The 16,867-nt window shown below is 46.6% G+C and overlaps 1 protein-coding gene across 3 annotated transcripts in view; it reads left to right on the forward strand.

Moving 5' to 3' along the window:
* Positions 1 to 404: 404 nt before the first annotated feature.
* Positions 405 to 16,867, forward strand: part of carf (calcium responsive transcription factor) — a 34,350-nt gene continuing 17,887 nt past the window's right edge. For 2 of the 3 annotated variants that reach the window (XM_039818696.1, XM_039818698.1), the window contains exons 1-5: positions 405 to 463; positions 1,544 to 1,784; positions 2,458 to 2,542; positions 4,859 to 4,916; positions 8,109 to 8,184. In XM_039818696.1, the coding sequence (XP_039674630.1) occupies positions 1,590 to 1,784; positions 2,458 to 2,542; positions 4,859 to 4,916; positions 8,109 to 8,184 (414 nt within the window). In that variant the 5' untranslated portion in view covers positions 405 to 463; positions 1,544 to 1,589. The remainder of the gene's footprint in view (positions 464 to 1,543; positions 1,785 to 2,457; positions 2,543 to 4,858; positions 4,917 to 8,108; positions 8,185 to 16,867) is intronic. The other variant, XM_039818697.1, reaches the window with a different exon arrangement.

Raw genomic sequence — 16,867 nt, forward strand, 5'->3', positions numbered from 1 at the left:
CTGAGTATGAGGTATTATTGTCAGAAACTTGTCCGCAATTATGAGTGTAATCCTTCTCATGTTATTATTATTGTCCGAAGATTTGTTGAGGTTTTACAACTGACAGTACGGGAGAACAATATAAAAAAATATAATTATAATGTTTTTACAGGGCTCTAACACTGTGAAATTCCGATATTTATTTAAGATGTAAAATGACGTAAGAGACATGCCGAATTAAAGAGTGGATACTTTCGATCTGTTACAACTTCAACATTATCATCTACACTTTAAGTTCACTTTGAGGGACGCGGGGAAATATTAAAACAGCGAGATTTGTGAATGGAGTTTGGTGTGAGGCGCACACAACGACACTTCCCAAACCACGGTGTCCTCAGAGGGTCAAAGCAGCCAACAGCTGTAGGGGGGAAAAGGCGAATCGTGTTTGTTGTGGATCGGAGGGAGGCGACAGACTGAAGACGAGGTCGAGTAGACTCGTTTTCATTTTCCTCGCTGAAATAGATGTTTCGGACCGTTGGCTCGCCCCCAGGTTGCCCGGACAACACAGAGAAGCTAAAATAAGCTAAGCTAACGGAAGCTAAACTATGCTAAATGGGGTTTAAACGCAGACAAACGGCGTTATTTAGCTCACTGTTAGCTTAATGCTAACGTGGAGCTCAACTTGGCGTAAGAACAAACTAAACTAGCGTTTGTTTTAATCTCATTTTCTCAGTTTAAATCGGCTTTTAATGGCTCGAAATCAACTCTCCTCTGATAAAATATGTATTTCATATTTGCAGAAAATATTTGGTTGAAGGCTCGAACTATAGGCCCACATAACGTTATGTTATATTAAATGTCCGATTTTTTAAATGGAGTTTGGTGTGACGTTGCTAAGTACGATGTGTTGGTGGAAGAAACATGCCGAATTAAAGAGTCAACCCTTTGCATTTATTATTGTTCAGCATTTTATTTCTGAGATTTTTACATGTGACAGAAAGTGAGAAAAAGTGTTAAAATATCCGATTTTTTAAATGGAGTTTGGTGTGACGTCGCTGATTAGGTATGAGGTATTGTTGTAAAAAGCATGCCGAATTAAAGAGTCAACCCTTCTCATTTATTGTTGTTCAGCAGTTAATTTATGAGGTTTTTACATTTGACCGAGAGTGAGAAAAATTGTTAAAATATCCGATTTTTTAAAATGGAGTTTGGTGTGACTTCACAGTATCACAGTATGATGTATTGTTGGAAGAAACATGCCGATTTTGATCAAATTTTATCAGTTCAAAGCGACTTTTAATGACTTAAATGAGCTCAGAGTTTATTAATGATAATCAAATTTCCTCCTCTGAAAAAAAAACGTTTTAAATTTCTATAAATAATTAAATTAGTTTTTTTTTTACAAATGTTAAATTTCCCGTTTTTTAAGTGGAGTTTGGTGTGACATGGCTGAGTATGTATGAGGTATTGTTGTAAGAAACATGCCGAATTAAAGAGTCAACCCTTCTCATTTATTATTGTTTAGCATTTTATTTATGAGGTTTTATATTCTTCCAATAAGCAGGCGGTGATGTCACACAGACCCCGGGGCAGTCTCCGGGGCAGTTACCATGGAGACGGACGCCGACAGAAACAGTGATGTCAGCGGCCCTGAACCTGAGCCGCCGGCGGCCGCTCCCCCCCCTCCTCCCCCTTCCGATGCTTGGGTGACATCACAGCTGCTGGCTCCGCCCCCAGCGGCGTGTCACAGTCAGCTGATCATCGTGGAGCAGCGAGGTCAGGCGCCGCCCGCTGACCGCCATGTGGTGAGGCGCCTTCTTACATCCAAATGTGTGTGTGTGTGTGTCTGTGTCTCTGTGTGTGTGTCTGTGTGTGTGTGTGTGTGTATGTGTCTGTGTGCGTGTCTGTGTGTGCATGTGTTTTGCGTGTCTGTGTGCGTGTCTGTGTGTGCGTGTCTGTGTGTGCATGTGTTTTTGCGTGTGTGTGTGTCTGTCTGTGTGTCTGTGTGTGTGTGTGTCTGTGTGTGTGTGTCTATGCGTCTATGTGTGTCTGTGTGCGCGTGCGTGTCTGTGCGTCTGTGTGTGTCTATGTGTTTGTGTGTGTGTGTCTCAGTGTGCATGTGTTTCTGCGTGTGTGTGTGTCTCTGTGTGTGTGTGTGTGTGTGTGTCTGTCTGTCTGTGTGCATGTGTTTCTGCGTGTGTGTGTCTGTGTGTGCGTGTGTGTGTGTGTGTGTGTGTGTGTGTCTAGTGTGTGTGTGTGTCTATGTGTGTGTGTGTGTCTATGTGTGTGTGTCTGTGTGTGTGTGTGTGTGTGTGTGTGTGTGTGTGTGCATGTGTTTCAGCGTGTGTGTGTGTCTGTGTGTGTATATGTGTCTGTGTGTGTGTGTGTGTGTGTGTGTGTGTCTGTGTGTTTGTGTGTGTCTCAGATCAGTTTGAGGATTATTTTCTTTAATCAGAGTTTTTTTTTTTTCTGTGTCAGGTGATCGTGACGGGCCAATCAGAAGGCAGAGAAGTGTTTGTCATCCCGTCCAATCAGCTGGCTGTGATCTCCCGGAGCCCGACAGGTATTCTGATTGGAGGGGGGCGGACGGTGATGTCATCAGACCTCTTTGATGTCAGTTCATCTTGCTATAACAACAGCTACTGCTACAGTATCCCAGAATGCTATTAGGAGCAGTGCTAATGCTAACGTTAGCTAAAACAAGAACTCGCTGTGCTCTGACACCTTCACCACATTTTTTATCGTGAGATTAACGTCCTTTTTGGCCTAGCAGACTTTGTAGTTCTTTTCACATGCTGTTGCGTTAGAAAAACTACAACACCACACCGGATCTAGCTAGACCAGAAACACAACAACAGGCACGCTGCACACGAGCCGGCCAAAGAGTAGCAGGCTAACATTACGTTTTGAGTGGATGGCGAGCGTGAGACGCCGAAATGGACGCCAGTAAGATTCTGAATGGAAAGTTTACTTTTAAAAAGTTGCCAAATGGTTCCATTGACGAGACCAAAGTGATGTGTGTGTGTTTGGTGGTTGTGAACTGAGCTATCATCGCAGCACGTCCAGTCTCAAATACCACCTGATGACCGGAAGCACACAGCTGATGACCGAAGCACCAAACAGCTGATGACCAAACAACAGTTGATAGCCGGAACACAGCTGATGACCAAACACACAGCTGATGACCAAACACACAGCTGATGGCCAAACAGCTGATGAACCCAAACACACAGCTGATGACCAAACACACAGCTGATGACCAAACACACAGCTGATACCGAAAGCACACAGTTGATGACCAAACACACAGTTGACTGCAAACACACAGCTGATGACCGAGCACAGCTGATGGCCGAGCACACAGCTGATGACCGAAGCATACAGCTGATGGCCGAAAGTAACAATAGTTGATGACCAAACACACAGCTGATGACCGAGCTCACAGCTGATGACCGAAATCACAGCTGATGACCGAAGCTACAGCTGATGACCGAAAGCACACAGCTGATGACCGAGCACACAGCTGATGACCGAGCACACAGCTGATGACCAAACACACAGCTGATGACCGAAGCACACAGCTGATGACCGAGCACACAGCTGATGACCAAACACACAGCTGATGACCAAACACACAGCTGATGGCCGAGCACACAGCTGATGACCAAACACAGCTGATGACGACACAGTTGATGACAAACACACAGCTGATGACCAACACACAGCTGATGGCCGAGCAAATAGTTGATGCCAAACACAGTTGATGACCAAACACACAGCTGATGACCAAACAACAGCTGATGGCCCAAACACACAGCTGATGGCCGAAAGCACACGCTGATGACCAAACACACAGCTGATGACCAAACACACAGTGATGGCCGAGCACACAGCTGATGACCAAACAAAAGTGATGACAAACAACAGCTGATGACCGAAGCACACAGCTGATGGCGAAAGCACACAGCTGATGACCGAGCTCACAGCTGATGACCGAGCTCACAGCTGATGACCGAGCTCACAGCTGATGACCGAGCTCACAGCTGATGACCGAGCACACAGCTGATGACCGAGCACACAGCTGATGACCGAGCACACAGCTGATGACCGAGCACACAGCTGTCAAAGCCAGGCGACAAAAGCACAAAGCGAGCCGATCCACTTTTCCATGTTGATAAGAGCATTAAAATAATGGGACAAAAAGAAACCAAGGGACATTTAGAACAGATCAAAATGTGCGATTAATTGCGAGTTAACTATGACATTAATGCGATTAAATGTTTTAATTGTTTGACAGCACTAATTCTAACCCTGTGTGTGTGTGTGTGTCTGTGCATGCATGTGTGTGAGTGTGTGTGTCTGTCTGTCTGTGTGTGTGTGTGTGTGTGTGTGTGTGTTCTTTGTGTGTGTGTGTGTGTCTTTGTGTGTGTGTGTGTGCTGTCTGTCTGTGTGTGTGTGTGTGTGTGTCCTGTCTGTGTGTGTGTGTGTGTCTGTGTGTGTGTGTGTGTGTGTCTCTGTCTGTGTGTGTGTGTGTGTGTCTGTCTGTCTGTGTGTGTGTGTGTGTGTCTCTGTCTGTGTGTGTGTGTGTCTCTGTCTGTCTGTGTGTGTGTGTGTGTGTGTGTGTGTGTGTGTGTGTCTCTGTCTGTCTGTGTGTGTGTGTGTGTGTGTGTGTCTCTGTCTGTCTGTGTGTGTGTGTGTGTGTGTGTGTGTGTGTGTGTGTGTCTCTGTCTGTCTGTGTGTGTGTGTGTGTCTCTGTCTGTGTGTGTGTGTGTGCTCTGTCTCCGTCTGTCTGTGTGTGTGTGTGTGTGTGTGTGTGTGTGTGTGTGTGTGTGTGTCTCTGTGTGTGTGTGTGTGTGTGTGTGTGTGTGTGTGTGTGTAGGTCCTGTTGATCCTGACTGCAGCAGCCAACCTCCCAGAGAACAGCCGGCAGCCGGCAGGTTGTTTCCCACAATCCACTCTGTTACTAGTTGATTCATTAAGGCTCTCATCAGCTCAGAAGAAGTTCTCCCGCGTGTTAATGTGTATGTCCGTTTCAAGCTGTCCGTCTGTCTCTGTTTCAGCAGTCTGTATCTCTGTTTCAGCAGTCTGTCTCTGTCTGTTTCAGCTGTCTGTTTCTGTCTGTTTTAGCTGTCTTCTCTGTCTGTTTCAGCTGTCTGCTCTGTCTGTTTCAGCTGGTCTGTTCTCTGGTCGGTTTCAGCTGTCTGTCTGTCTCTGTCTGTTTCAGCTGTCTGTCTGTCTCTCGTCTGTTTCAGCTTTCTGTCTGTCTCTGTCTGTTTCAGCTGTCTGTCCTCTGTCTGTTTCAGCTGTCTGTCTTCTGTCGTTCGCTGGCGTGCTTCTGCGTCAGCGGTTCGTCTGTTCCGCTGCTGTCTGTTCGTCTGTTCACTGTCTCTGTCTTGTTCGTGTCTCGTCGTCAGCGTCTGCTGTCTCTGTTTAGCTGTCCGTTTCTGTGTTCTGTCGTTTCAGCTTCGTTCTGTCTCTGTCTGTTTCAGCTGTCTGAAGAGGGGGGGGGGGGGGGGGGGGAGAGGGGGGAGGAGGGAAGAGGGGGGGGGGGGAGAAGAAAGGAAAAAGGAAGAGGAAAGGAAAAAAAAAGGAAAAAAAAAAGAAGGAAGGAAAGGAAGGAAGGAATGTCTGCTGTTTCTCTTCATCTTTCAGCTTCGTCTGTCTCTGTCTGTTTCAGCTGTCTGTCTGTCTGTCTTCGTCTTTTCATGTCTGTCTCTGTCTGTTTCAGTCTTTCTGTCTGTTTCTGTCTGTTTCCTGTCTGTTTCTGTCTTTGTTTCAGCTGTCTTCTGTCTGTCACTGGTCTGTCTCTGTCTGTTTCAGCTGTCTGTCTCTCTCGTCTGTTTCACACTGTCTGTTCCTGTCTGTTTCAGCTGTCTGTCTCTTCTCTGTCTGTTTCCAGCTGTCTGTTCTGTCTGTTTCAGCTGTCTGTCTGTTCTGTCTGTTGCTGTTCGTCTGCTTCTTGTCTGTTCCAGCTGTCTGTCTCTGTCTGTTTCAGCTGTCTGTCTGTTCTGTCTGTTTCAGCTGTCTGTCTCGTCTGTTCAGTTGTCTGTTTCTGTCTGTTTCAGCTGTCTGCTTCTGTCTGTCACTCTGTCTCTTGCTAGCTGTCTGTCTCTCTGTCTGTCAGCTGTCTGTCTTGTCTCTCTGTTTAGCTGCTGTCTGTTCTCTGTCTGTTAGCTGCTTCGTCTCTGTCTGTTTCAGCTGTCTGTCTCTGTCTGTTTCAGCGTCTGTCTGTTTCTGTCTGTTTCCAGCTGGTTCTCTCTGTCTGTTTCTGTCTGTTTCAGCTGTCTGCTTCTCTGTCTGTTTCAGCTGTCTGTTTCTGTCTGTTTACTGTTCTCTCTGTTCAGCTGTTCTCTGTTCTGCTGTCTGTCTCTGTCTGTTTAGCTTTCGTCCGTTCTGTCGTTCCTTTTTCTTCTTTCTTTCGTCTGTTTCTGTCTTTTCAGCTGTCTGTCTGTCTGTTTCAGCTGTCTGTCTGTCTGTCTCTGTCTGTTTCAGCTGTCTGTTGTCTGTCTGTTTCGCTTTCTGTCTGTTTCTGTCTGTTTCAATGCTTCTGTTTCTGTCTGTTCAGCTGTCTGTCTCTGTTTCAGCTGTCTGTGTCTGTTTCAGCTGTCTGTCTGTCTCTGTTTTTTCGCTGTCTGTCTGTCTGTTTCAGCTGTCTGTCTCTGTCTGTCTGTTTCAGCTGTCTGTCTCTGACTGTTTCAGCTGTCTGTCTGTCTCTGTCTGTTGCAGCTGTCTGTCTGTCTCTGTCTGTTTCAGCTGTCTGTCTCTGTCTGTTTCAGCTGTCTGTCTGTCTCTGTCTGTTGCAGCTGTCTGTCTCTGTCTGTTGCAGCTGTCTGTCTCTGTCTGTTTCAGCTGTCTGTCTCTGTCTGTTTCAGCTGTCTGTCTCTCTGTCTGTTTCAGCTGTCTGTCTGTCTCTGTCTGTTTCAGCTGTCTGTCTGTCTCTGTCTGTTTCAGCTGTCTGTCTGTCTCTGTCTGTTTCAGCTGTCTGTTTCTGTCTGTTTCAGCTGTCTGTTTCTGTCTGTTTCAGCTGTCTGTCTGTTCTGTCTGTTTCAGCTGTCTGTCTCTGTCTGTTTCTGTCTTGTTTCAGCTGTCTGTCTTTTCTGTCTGTTCACTGTCTGTTTCTGTCTGTTCAGCTGTCTTCTGTCTGTTTCCAGCTGTCTGTCTGTCTCTGTCTGTTTCAGCTGTCTGTCTCTGTCTGTTTCAGCTTTCTGTCTGTTTCTGTCTGTTTCAGCTGTCTGTTTCTGTCTGTTTCAGCTTTCTGTCTGTTTCTGTCTGTTTCAGCTGTCTGTTTCTGTCTGTTCAGCTGTCTGTCTCGTCGTTTCAGCTGTCTGTCTCTGTCTGTTTCAGCTGTCTGTCTGTCTGTTCTTCTGTCTGTCTGTTTCAGCTGTCCTGTCTGTCCTCTGTTGCAGCTGTCTGTCTCTGTCTGTTTCAGCTGTCTGTCTCTGTCTGTTTCACTGTCTGTCTCTCTGTCTGTTTCAGCTGTCTGTCTGTCTCTGTCTGTTTCAGCTGTCTGTCTGTCTCTGTCTGTTTCAGCTGTCTGTCTGTCTCTGTCTGTTTCAGCTGTCTGTTTCTGTCTGTTTCAGCTGTCTGTTTCTGTCTGTTTCAGCTGTCTGTCTGTTTCTGTCTGTTTCAGCTGTCTGTCTCTGTCTGTTTCTGTCTGTTTCAGCTGTCCGTCTGTTTCTGTCTGTTTCTGTCTGTTTCAGCTGTCTGTCTCTGTCTGTTTCAGCTGTCTGTCTGTCTCTGTCTGTTTCAGCTGTCTGTCTCTGTCTGTTTCAGCTTTCTGTCTGTTTCTGTCTGTTTCAGCTGTCTGTTTCTGTCTGTTTCAGCTGTCTGCCCGTCTGTTTCAGCTGTCTGTCTGTCTCTGTCTGTTTCAGCTGTCTGTCTGTCTCTGTCTGTTTCAGCTGTCTGTCTGTCTGTTTCAGCTGTCTGTCTCTGACTGTTTCAGCTGTCTGTCTGTCTGTCTGTTTCAGCTGTCTGTTTCAGCTGTCTGTCTCTGTCTGTTTCAGCTGTCTGTTTCAGCTGGCTGTCTGTCTCTGTCTGTCTCAGCTGTCTGTCTCTGACTGTCTCAGCTGTCTGTCTCTGTCTGTTTCAGCTGTCTGTCTGTTTCAGCTGTCTGTCTCTGTCTGTTTCAGCAGTCTGGATGTTTCTGCTCAGATGAAGCCTGTCGCTAGCCTTCCCAGCTGGGCTGTGAGACTCCGTAATGTTCAGGTCAGTCTGAATATACAGTGCCTTGCGAAAGTATTCGGCCCCCTTGAACGTTTCGACCTTTTGCCACATTTCAGGCCTCAAACATAAAGATATAAAACTGTAATTTTTTGTGAAGAATCAACAACAAGTGGGTCCCAATTATGAAGTGGAACGAAATTCATTGGCTATTTCAAACTTTTTTAACAAATAAAAACTGGAAAAAGTGGGCAAAATTTTTTTTTTTTTTACATCATTCCCCTTTACTTTCAGTTTGCAGCAATACTCTCTAGAAATGTACGAGGAGGGCCCGGATCCAATGTTGACCTAAATGACTAATGATGATAAATAGAATCCAGCTGTGTGTAATCAAGTCTCCGTATAAATGCACCTGCTCTGTGATAGTCTCAGAGGTCCGTGTAAGCTGCAGAGAGCATCATGAAGAACAAGGACCACACCAGGCAGGTCCGAGATACTGTTGTGGGAGAAGTTTAAAGCCGGATTTGGATACAAAAGAGATTTCCCAAGCTTTAAACATCCCAAGGAGCACTGTGCAAGCGATAATATTGAAATGGAAGGAGTATCAGACCACTCCAAATCTACGAAGACCCGGCCGTCCCTCTAAACTTTCAGCTCATACAATGAGAAGACTGATCAGAGATGCAGCCAAGAGGCCCATGATCACTCTGGATGAACAGCAGAGATCTACAGCTGAGGAGGGAGACTCTGTCCATAGGACAACAATCAGTCGTATACTGCACAAATCTGGCCTTTATGGAAGAGTGGCAAGAAGAAAGCCATTTCTTAAAGATATCCATAAAAAGTGTCGTTTAAAGTTTGCCAAAAGCCACCTGGGAGACACACCAAACATGTGGAAGAAGGTGCTGTGGTCAGATGAAACCAAAATCGAACTTTTTGGCAACAATGCAAAACGTTATGTTTGGCGTAAAAGCAACACAGCTCATCACCCTGAACACACCATCCCCACTGTCAAACGTGGTGGTGGCAGCATCATGGTTTGGGCCTGCTTTTCTTCAGCAGGGACAGGGAAGATGGTTCAAATTGATGGGAAGATGGATGGAGCCAAATACAGGACCATTCTGGAAGAAAACCTGATGGAGTCTGCAAAAGACCTGAGACTGGGATGGAGATTTGTCTTCCAACAAGACAATGATCCAAAACATAAAGCAAAATCTACAATGGAATGGTTCACAAATAAACATATCCAGGTGTTAGAATGGCCAAGTCAAAGTCCAGACCTGAATCCAATCGAGAATCTGTGGAAAGAACTGAAAACTGCTGTTCAAACGCTCTCCATCCAACCTCACTGAGCTCGAGCTGTTTTGCAAGGAGGAATGGGCAAAAATGCGTCAGTTCTTCGATGTGCAAAACTGATAGAGACATACCCCAAGCGACTTACAGCTTTAATCGCAGCAAAAGGTGGCGCTACAAAGTATTAACTTAAGGGGGCTGAATAATTTTGCACGCCCAATATTTCAGTTTTTTATTTGTTTAAAAGGTTTGAAATATCCAATAAATTCACCATACCCCCCCATCATCACATACCCTTCACCATACCCCCACATCATCACATACCCTTCACCATACCCCCCCAACATCACATACCCTTCACCATACCCCCACATCATCACATACCCTTCACCATACCCCCACATCATCATCACATACCCTTCACCATACCCCCACATCATCACAACCCTTCACCATACCCCCACATCATCACATACCCTTCACCATACCCCCACATCATCACATACCCTTCACCATCCCCCCACATCATCACATACCCTTCACCATACCCCCACATCATCACATACCCTTCACCATACCCCCACATCATCACATACCCTTCACCATACCCCCACATCATCACATACCCTTCACCATACCCCCCATCATCACATACCCTTCACCATACCCCCACATCATCACATACCCTTCACCATACCCCCACATCATCACATACCCTTCACCATACCCCCATCATCACATACCCTTCACCATACCCATCATCACATACCCTTCACCATACCCCCCATCATCACATACCCTTCACCATACCCCCACATCATCACATACCCTTCACCATACCCCACATCATCACATACCCTTCACCATACCCCCACATCATCACATACCCTTCACCATACCCCCACATCATCACATACCCTTCATCATACCCCCACATCATCACATACCCTTCACCATACCCCCACATCATCACATACCCTTCACCATACCCCCCCCCATCATCACATACCCTTCATCATACCCCCACATCATCACATACACATACCCTTCAGTGAAGGGTATGTGGGGAACTTTCAGGGCCTTCTACGCCTTCAGAGAAGGCCTAAACATAATAATACATAATAATTAATTTAATTTAATAATAATACTAATAATTAAGTATTCAATAAAAAAAAATTTTTTTTTTTTTTATTTCTATCTCATTTAATTTAATACAATACATTTAATACATTTTCTCTCATCTATGTTCTAAAGTTAAGCTTACTGTCAAGGTCATGTCCTGAAAACATGTTATCCAATCAGAATCGTCTGTCTCTATTAAGGCCCGGTTAGCTGGCTCCTTCATTGGTTAGGACTTCACGAATCCCGGGGAAGGCCAAGCTATGTGTTTTGGTGTGGAGAGTGACGGGCAAATCGACCAATCACGCTTTGATTTCAAGTGGGCGGGAAAAAAACAAAAGATCGTGAGGGCCTTCGTAGTCCCGAATCTCTGCAGAGTGGTGAGAGCGGTTGAGAGACAGAGTTAAATGGCCGGAAGACGAGCGACGTTGTGGCTAGCTTGATAGCATCGCCTTTTTCAAGGCGGCCTTTCACAGAAAAACTTGAAATAATAAAAAACGGAAGACCAACTCCAGAACTGGAATTAAAAGAAAAGGTTAAGAAAGTGGAAAGGCATTTCAAGACCGAAAATGATCAGCGATATCCATGGATGACGGGCTGTAAGAAGCTGTACTGATGGAGTTGTTTACTTTTTACAAATGACAAGTCATCCACCTGGGTCAGCGGCGGATTTGTCAGCTTTACAAATCTGACAAAGTCAGCCCACCGACATCAAGATTCTGCGGCACACCTGCAAGCGACGGTCAGTTTGAAAACTTTTGGGGACACAAGAGTTGATCTTCAGCTAGATGAGCAGCGCCCACCTCCTCCGTGGAGCGGTCTTTCTCGGCTCTGAAGCACATCAAGACGCACGCCAGGAACAGTACTGGACAGGATCGCCTGGGAGCTTTGGCACTGATGTCCATAGAGAAATCACTTCTTTTGGAGCTCAAATCAAAGGACAAACTTTATGACGCCGCCCTCGCCCACTTTTCATGTAAGGTAGGCCTATGTTATAAACCACCTTGATTATTATTTCAAGGGATTAAGATTACTGGATGTATTTATTACAGAGGTTGTCCCAGCGCAAATTGCCTTTAATTCAATATCGAATCAATCAATCAATGTATCAAAAGTGTGCGGTTGGATTTTTGTTTTTAGAGGGTTTTTATTCCCCCCATGCTCACTTATCTGTCCCTTTCCCTGTGGCGAATTAAGGAGGTATAGTATAACCTATAAATTAAAATTGTTACGCAATGTGTAATTGCGCATGGAGAGGCATTTGCACTTCATTGCAACTTTAAAACATAGTCTTTGTATTACCAGCTTTGTGTAATTTTTGGCGTATTGTGATTTTGAAGTTGTATTGTAGATTGATGATGCTCATGGATTTATTTGTCAATGTGTGAATGATTTGTAATGCGCCGTGATTTCTTAGCGCTGTCCATGGTGACGGGGGTGACATTCTGGGTGACCTAATTTTATATTTCCAGATTTTGGCTTTAGAGTATGTTTATTTAATTTCAACTATGTAGCCTAAATGGTCTTCAGTTTTCTGAAGTTAATGTTGAGAATGTTTCTTGTTGAGGAGAATGTTATTAACGTTATGCTCTATTTGTTTACATCTTTGTCATCAGCTCATTATCAACTTGTTAAACCCTTTCAATTCATCTTACTGTGCTTTTTCCCCACCTTTCTCGTGATGGGACCACCCCACCCCCCCCACCCCCCCACCCCACACCAACCCCCCCCCACACACAACCTTCCATACACCCCCACCCCCCACACAACCACCCAACAACCCCACCACACCCCAACATATTACTTACCCCCCCCCCCAACCCCCACAAAAAACACACACAACCCCAATCATACCCCTACACCACACCCCCCCACACCCTCATACCCCCACACACCCCAACCCACACACAACACCCCCACAAACACACACACACCTACCCCCACAACTAACAACCACCACAACAACTTCACCATACCCCCACACACACATACCCTTACCATACCCCACACCACATACCCTTACCATACCCCACACACACATACCCTTACCAACCCCACAACACACAAACCATACCCCACACATACACAACCCACCACCACCACCACCCTTACCTACCCCACCATACCTACCTACCCCCACCCACTCCCTCCATACCCCACACATCACACACCCCACCACATACTACCACACAATACATACCCTAATACCACCACACATACCTACATCCCCAACCCACCACAACCCCCTACCCACACACCACCACCCCCCACCAACCCACACACCACCCACATACAACCCATCCCCATACCCCCCACACACCCACCCATACCCACCCACACATACCCTTACCATACCAAACAACACCACCCACACATACCCCCCACACCCCACACTTCACCATACCCCCCACATCACATACCCTTCACCATACCCCCACATCATCACATACCCTTCACCATACCCCCCACATCATCACATACCCTTCACCATACCCCCACATCATCACATACCCTTCACCATACCCACACATCACATACCCTTCACAACCCCCACATCACACATACCCTTCCACCATACCCCCACATCACATACCCTTCACCATACCCCACATCATCACATACCCTTCACCTACCCCACACATCACATACCCTTCACCATACCCCCCATCATCACATACCCCTTCACCATACCCCATCATCACATACCCTTCACCATACCCCCACACATCACATACCCTTACCATACCCATCATCACATACCCTTCTACCATACCCACACATCACATACCCTTCACCATACCCCACACATCACATACCTTCACCATACCCACACATACCCCTTCACCATACCCCACACATCACATAACCCTTCACCATACCCCACATCATCACATACCCTTCACCATACCCCCACATCATCACATACCCTTCCACCATACCCCCACATATCACATACCCTTCACCATACCCCCCACACACAACCTTCACCAACCCCACACACACATACCCTTCACCATACCCCCACACATCACATACCCTTCACCATACCCCCACATCATCACATACCCTTCACCATACCCCCACATCATCACATACCCTTCACCATACCCCCACATCATCACATACCCTTCACATAACCCCCCACATCATCACATACCCTTCACCATACCCCCCACACATCACATACCCTTCACCATACCCCTACATCATCACATACCCTTCACCATACCCCCACATCATCACATACCCTTCACCATACCCCACACATCACATACCCTTACCATACCCCCTACATCATCACATACCTTCTACACCATAACCCCACATCATCACATACCCTTCACCATACCCCCACATCATCACATACCCTTCCAACCATACCCCACATCATCACATACCCTTCACCATACCCCCACATCATCACATACCCTTCACCATAACCCCCCACATCACACATACCCTTCACCATACCCCCCACACATCATCACATACCCTTCACCAACCCCCCACATCATCACATACCCTTCACCATACCCCCACACATCACATACCCTTCACTCATAACCCCCACATCACATACCCTTCACCATACCCCCACATCATCACATACCCTTCACCATACCCCCACACATCACATACCCTTCACCATACCCCCACACACATACCCTTCACCATACCCCCACATCACATACCCTTCACCATACCCCACACATCACATACCCCCTTCACCATACCCCCACACATCACATACCCTTCACCATATACCCCCCATCATCACATACCCTTCACCATACCCCACATCATCACATACCCTTCACCATACCCCTACATCATCACATACCCTTCACCATACCCCCCACATCATCACATACCTTCACCATACCCCACATCATCACATACCCTTCACCATACCCCACACATCACATACCCTTCACCATACCCCCACACATCACATACCCTTCACCATACCCCCACATCATCACATACCCTTCACCATACCCCCACACATCACATACCCTTCCAACCATACCCCACATCATCACATACCCTTCACCATACCCCCACATCATCACATACCCTTCAACATACCCCCACATCACATACCCTTCACCATACCCCCCCCCCTCCACCCAATCCCCTTCACCATACCCCCCCACACATCACATACCCTTCACCATACCCCCACATCATCACATACCCTTCACCATACCCCCACATCATCACATACCCTTCACCATACCCCCACACATCACATACCCTTAATACCCCCACATCATCACATACCCTTCACCATACCCCCCACATCACATACCCTCCACCATACCCCCCACATCATCACATACCCTTCACCATACCCCACATCACACATACCCTTCACCATACCCCCACATCATCACATACCCTTCACCATATACCCCCCCATCATCACATACCCTTCACCATACCCCCCATCATCACATAACCCTTCACCATACCCCCACCATCACATACCCTTCACCATACCCCACATCACATACCCTCCACCATACCCCCACACATCACATACCCTTCACCATACCCCACATCATCACAACAACCCTTCACCATACCCCACATCATCACATACCCTTCACCATACCCCCCATCATCACATACCCTTCACCATACCTACAGATTGCCAGGGGTACTTTCCATAACTGTACACACACCACCAACTTGAGCTTCTAAAGATACCGGAAGTCGCTCATTTTCACGAAGCTTCTCTCAGCTGCAAGGAGCGCCAAATCTGTCGACGAGGCTTTGAGGCCCAGGGTTAATCAGAAAGTTGAACTTTGGTCAACTTTATGGTAATGAGCTATGACGCGGTTCAGCGGCAAGCAGCGGTAAACGTAGCAACCAATCGGAATATAGACGCCCTTCACGCTGGCTGATCCCAGAGAAACATACTGATGTAAACCTGTGTTCCTACCAAGACATTAGTTCCATGAAAATGAAGGAAAATCTCATAATCGCCATGCTGTTCGTTCCCCATCATTGATGATATGAGTTGTTGGGCGTAGGGGACCAGTTAATGTTACCCGCCGTCACATGGTTCTAAACAGTCCGCCATCGTAAGTCCCCTCCGATCAACAGTTGGTAGGCCTCGCCCCGCATCTCTGCCGTTCAGCGCTAACGACAACTGCTAACAAACAACCACCTGTCATTATATATGTAATCAAAAAGTCAGGTCAGTGTGTCAGTGGCTGCTTGTGTCTTCAATCGTGTTGAACATGATCAAGAACTGCTACCCAGAGCGCCAGCCCCCATACTTTTGGACAGCGCCCCAACAGGGCCCGAGTCTTTGTACCTTCGTGTGTGTAAGCACAGTAAGATCATCTCTCAATGCAAATCAAACCAGCTATTAGTTAACTGACATAAATGCCCTGTATTTTAAGGAGGAACATTTATTTACTTAAATACATTATTTATTCACAAAGAAAATTGGTGTCCTTCAAAGGTCAGATTCTTCCCCTCATTGTTTTAATTAAGGCATAAGATCACATCCAAAACACAGACAGTATACACCTACACATACAGACACAGACAGACGCACACACACACTGTTGTAACGCTATCAACCAGCTGTTCTATAAATAAATCAACACAATTATTGTAACAGCAATAAAACCAGAATAACCCTCCTTCCTCATCTTAACACCTTCCTTTCCTTTCTCCTCCCGTCCCTTCATTCCCTTCCTTCCTTCCTTCCTTTCAGTTGTCCGTCTGGCTTAACCATTCTCCTCGGTGAAACTACATCACATCCCAGATCATCATATACCTGTTATATAAACCTGACCCATCTTCTTCTTCTCTTGTTCTTGAGACCTGACCTGCTCTTCTTCTTCTTTCTCCTCCTCCTCCCTGTGTATAGAAGTTAGGCTATCTCACTCCGCGGCTTCTGCAGCCCAGGGCGTCGAGCTGGAGGCCATCTTGTGGGCTCCATAGCCAAGCACTGGGCGTCTTCGGACGGCCAGTCTCCGGCCTGTGGACAAACCAGCCACCAGGTTAATGTGGGAAGTCTCAGTATGTCCCTACGCATGGTATCCCCTTCATCAACACAGGCCTGGTACTTACCCGTGCTGCTACCGGCCCTGACCATGTGTGTGTGTGTGTGTGTGTGTGTGTGTGTGTGTGTGTGGGTGTGTCTTAAATATATTCAGAGGGTCCAAGAAACCGGGAGTCCAGTATACTTATGGTCCTCAACAGCTCAGCCAAAATGCTGGACCCCACAAGTTTAAAGGGCTGCTTGAGGGCAGTATTCTGTTTGGCACATGTAACTTAAACGAAGTATTACTAA

This window comes from Perca fluviatilis, chromosome 12 (assembly GCF_010015445.1).
Source record: "Perca fluviatilis chromosome 12, GENO_Pfluv_1.0, whole genome shotgun sequence".
In the NCBI taxonomy this organism is placed as follows: Eukaryota; Metazoa; Chordata; class Actinopteri; order Perciformes; family Percidae; genus Perca; species Perca fluviatilis.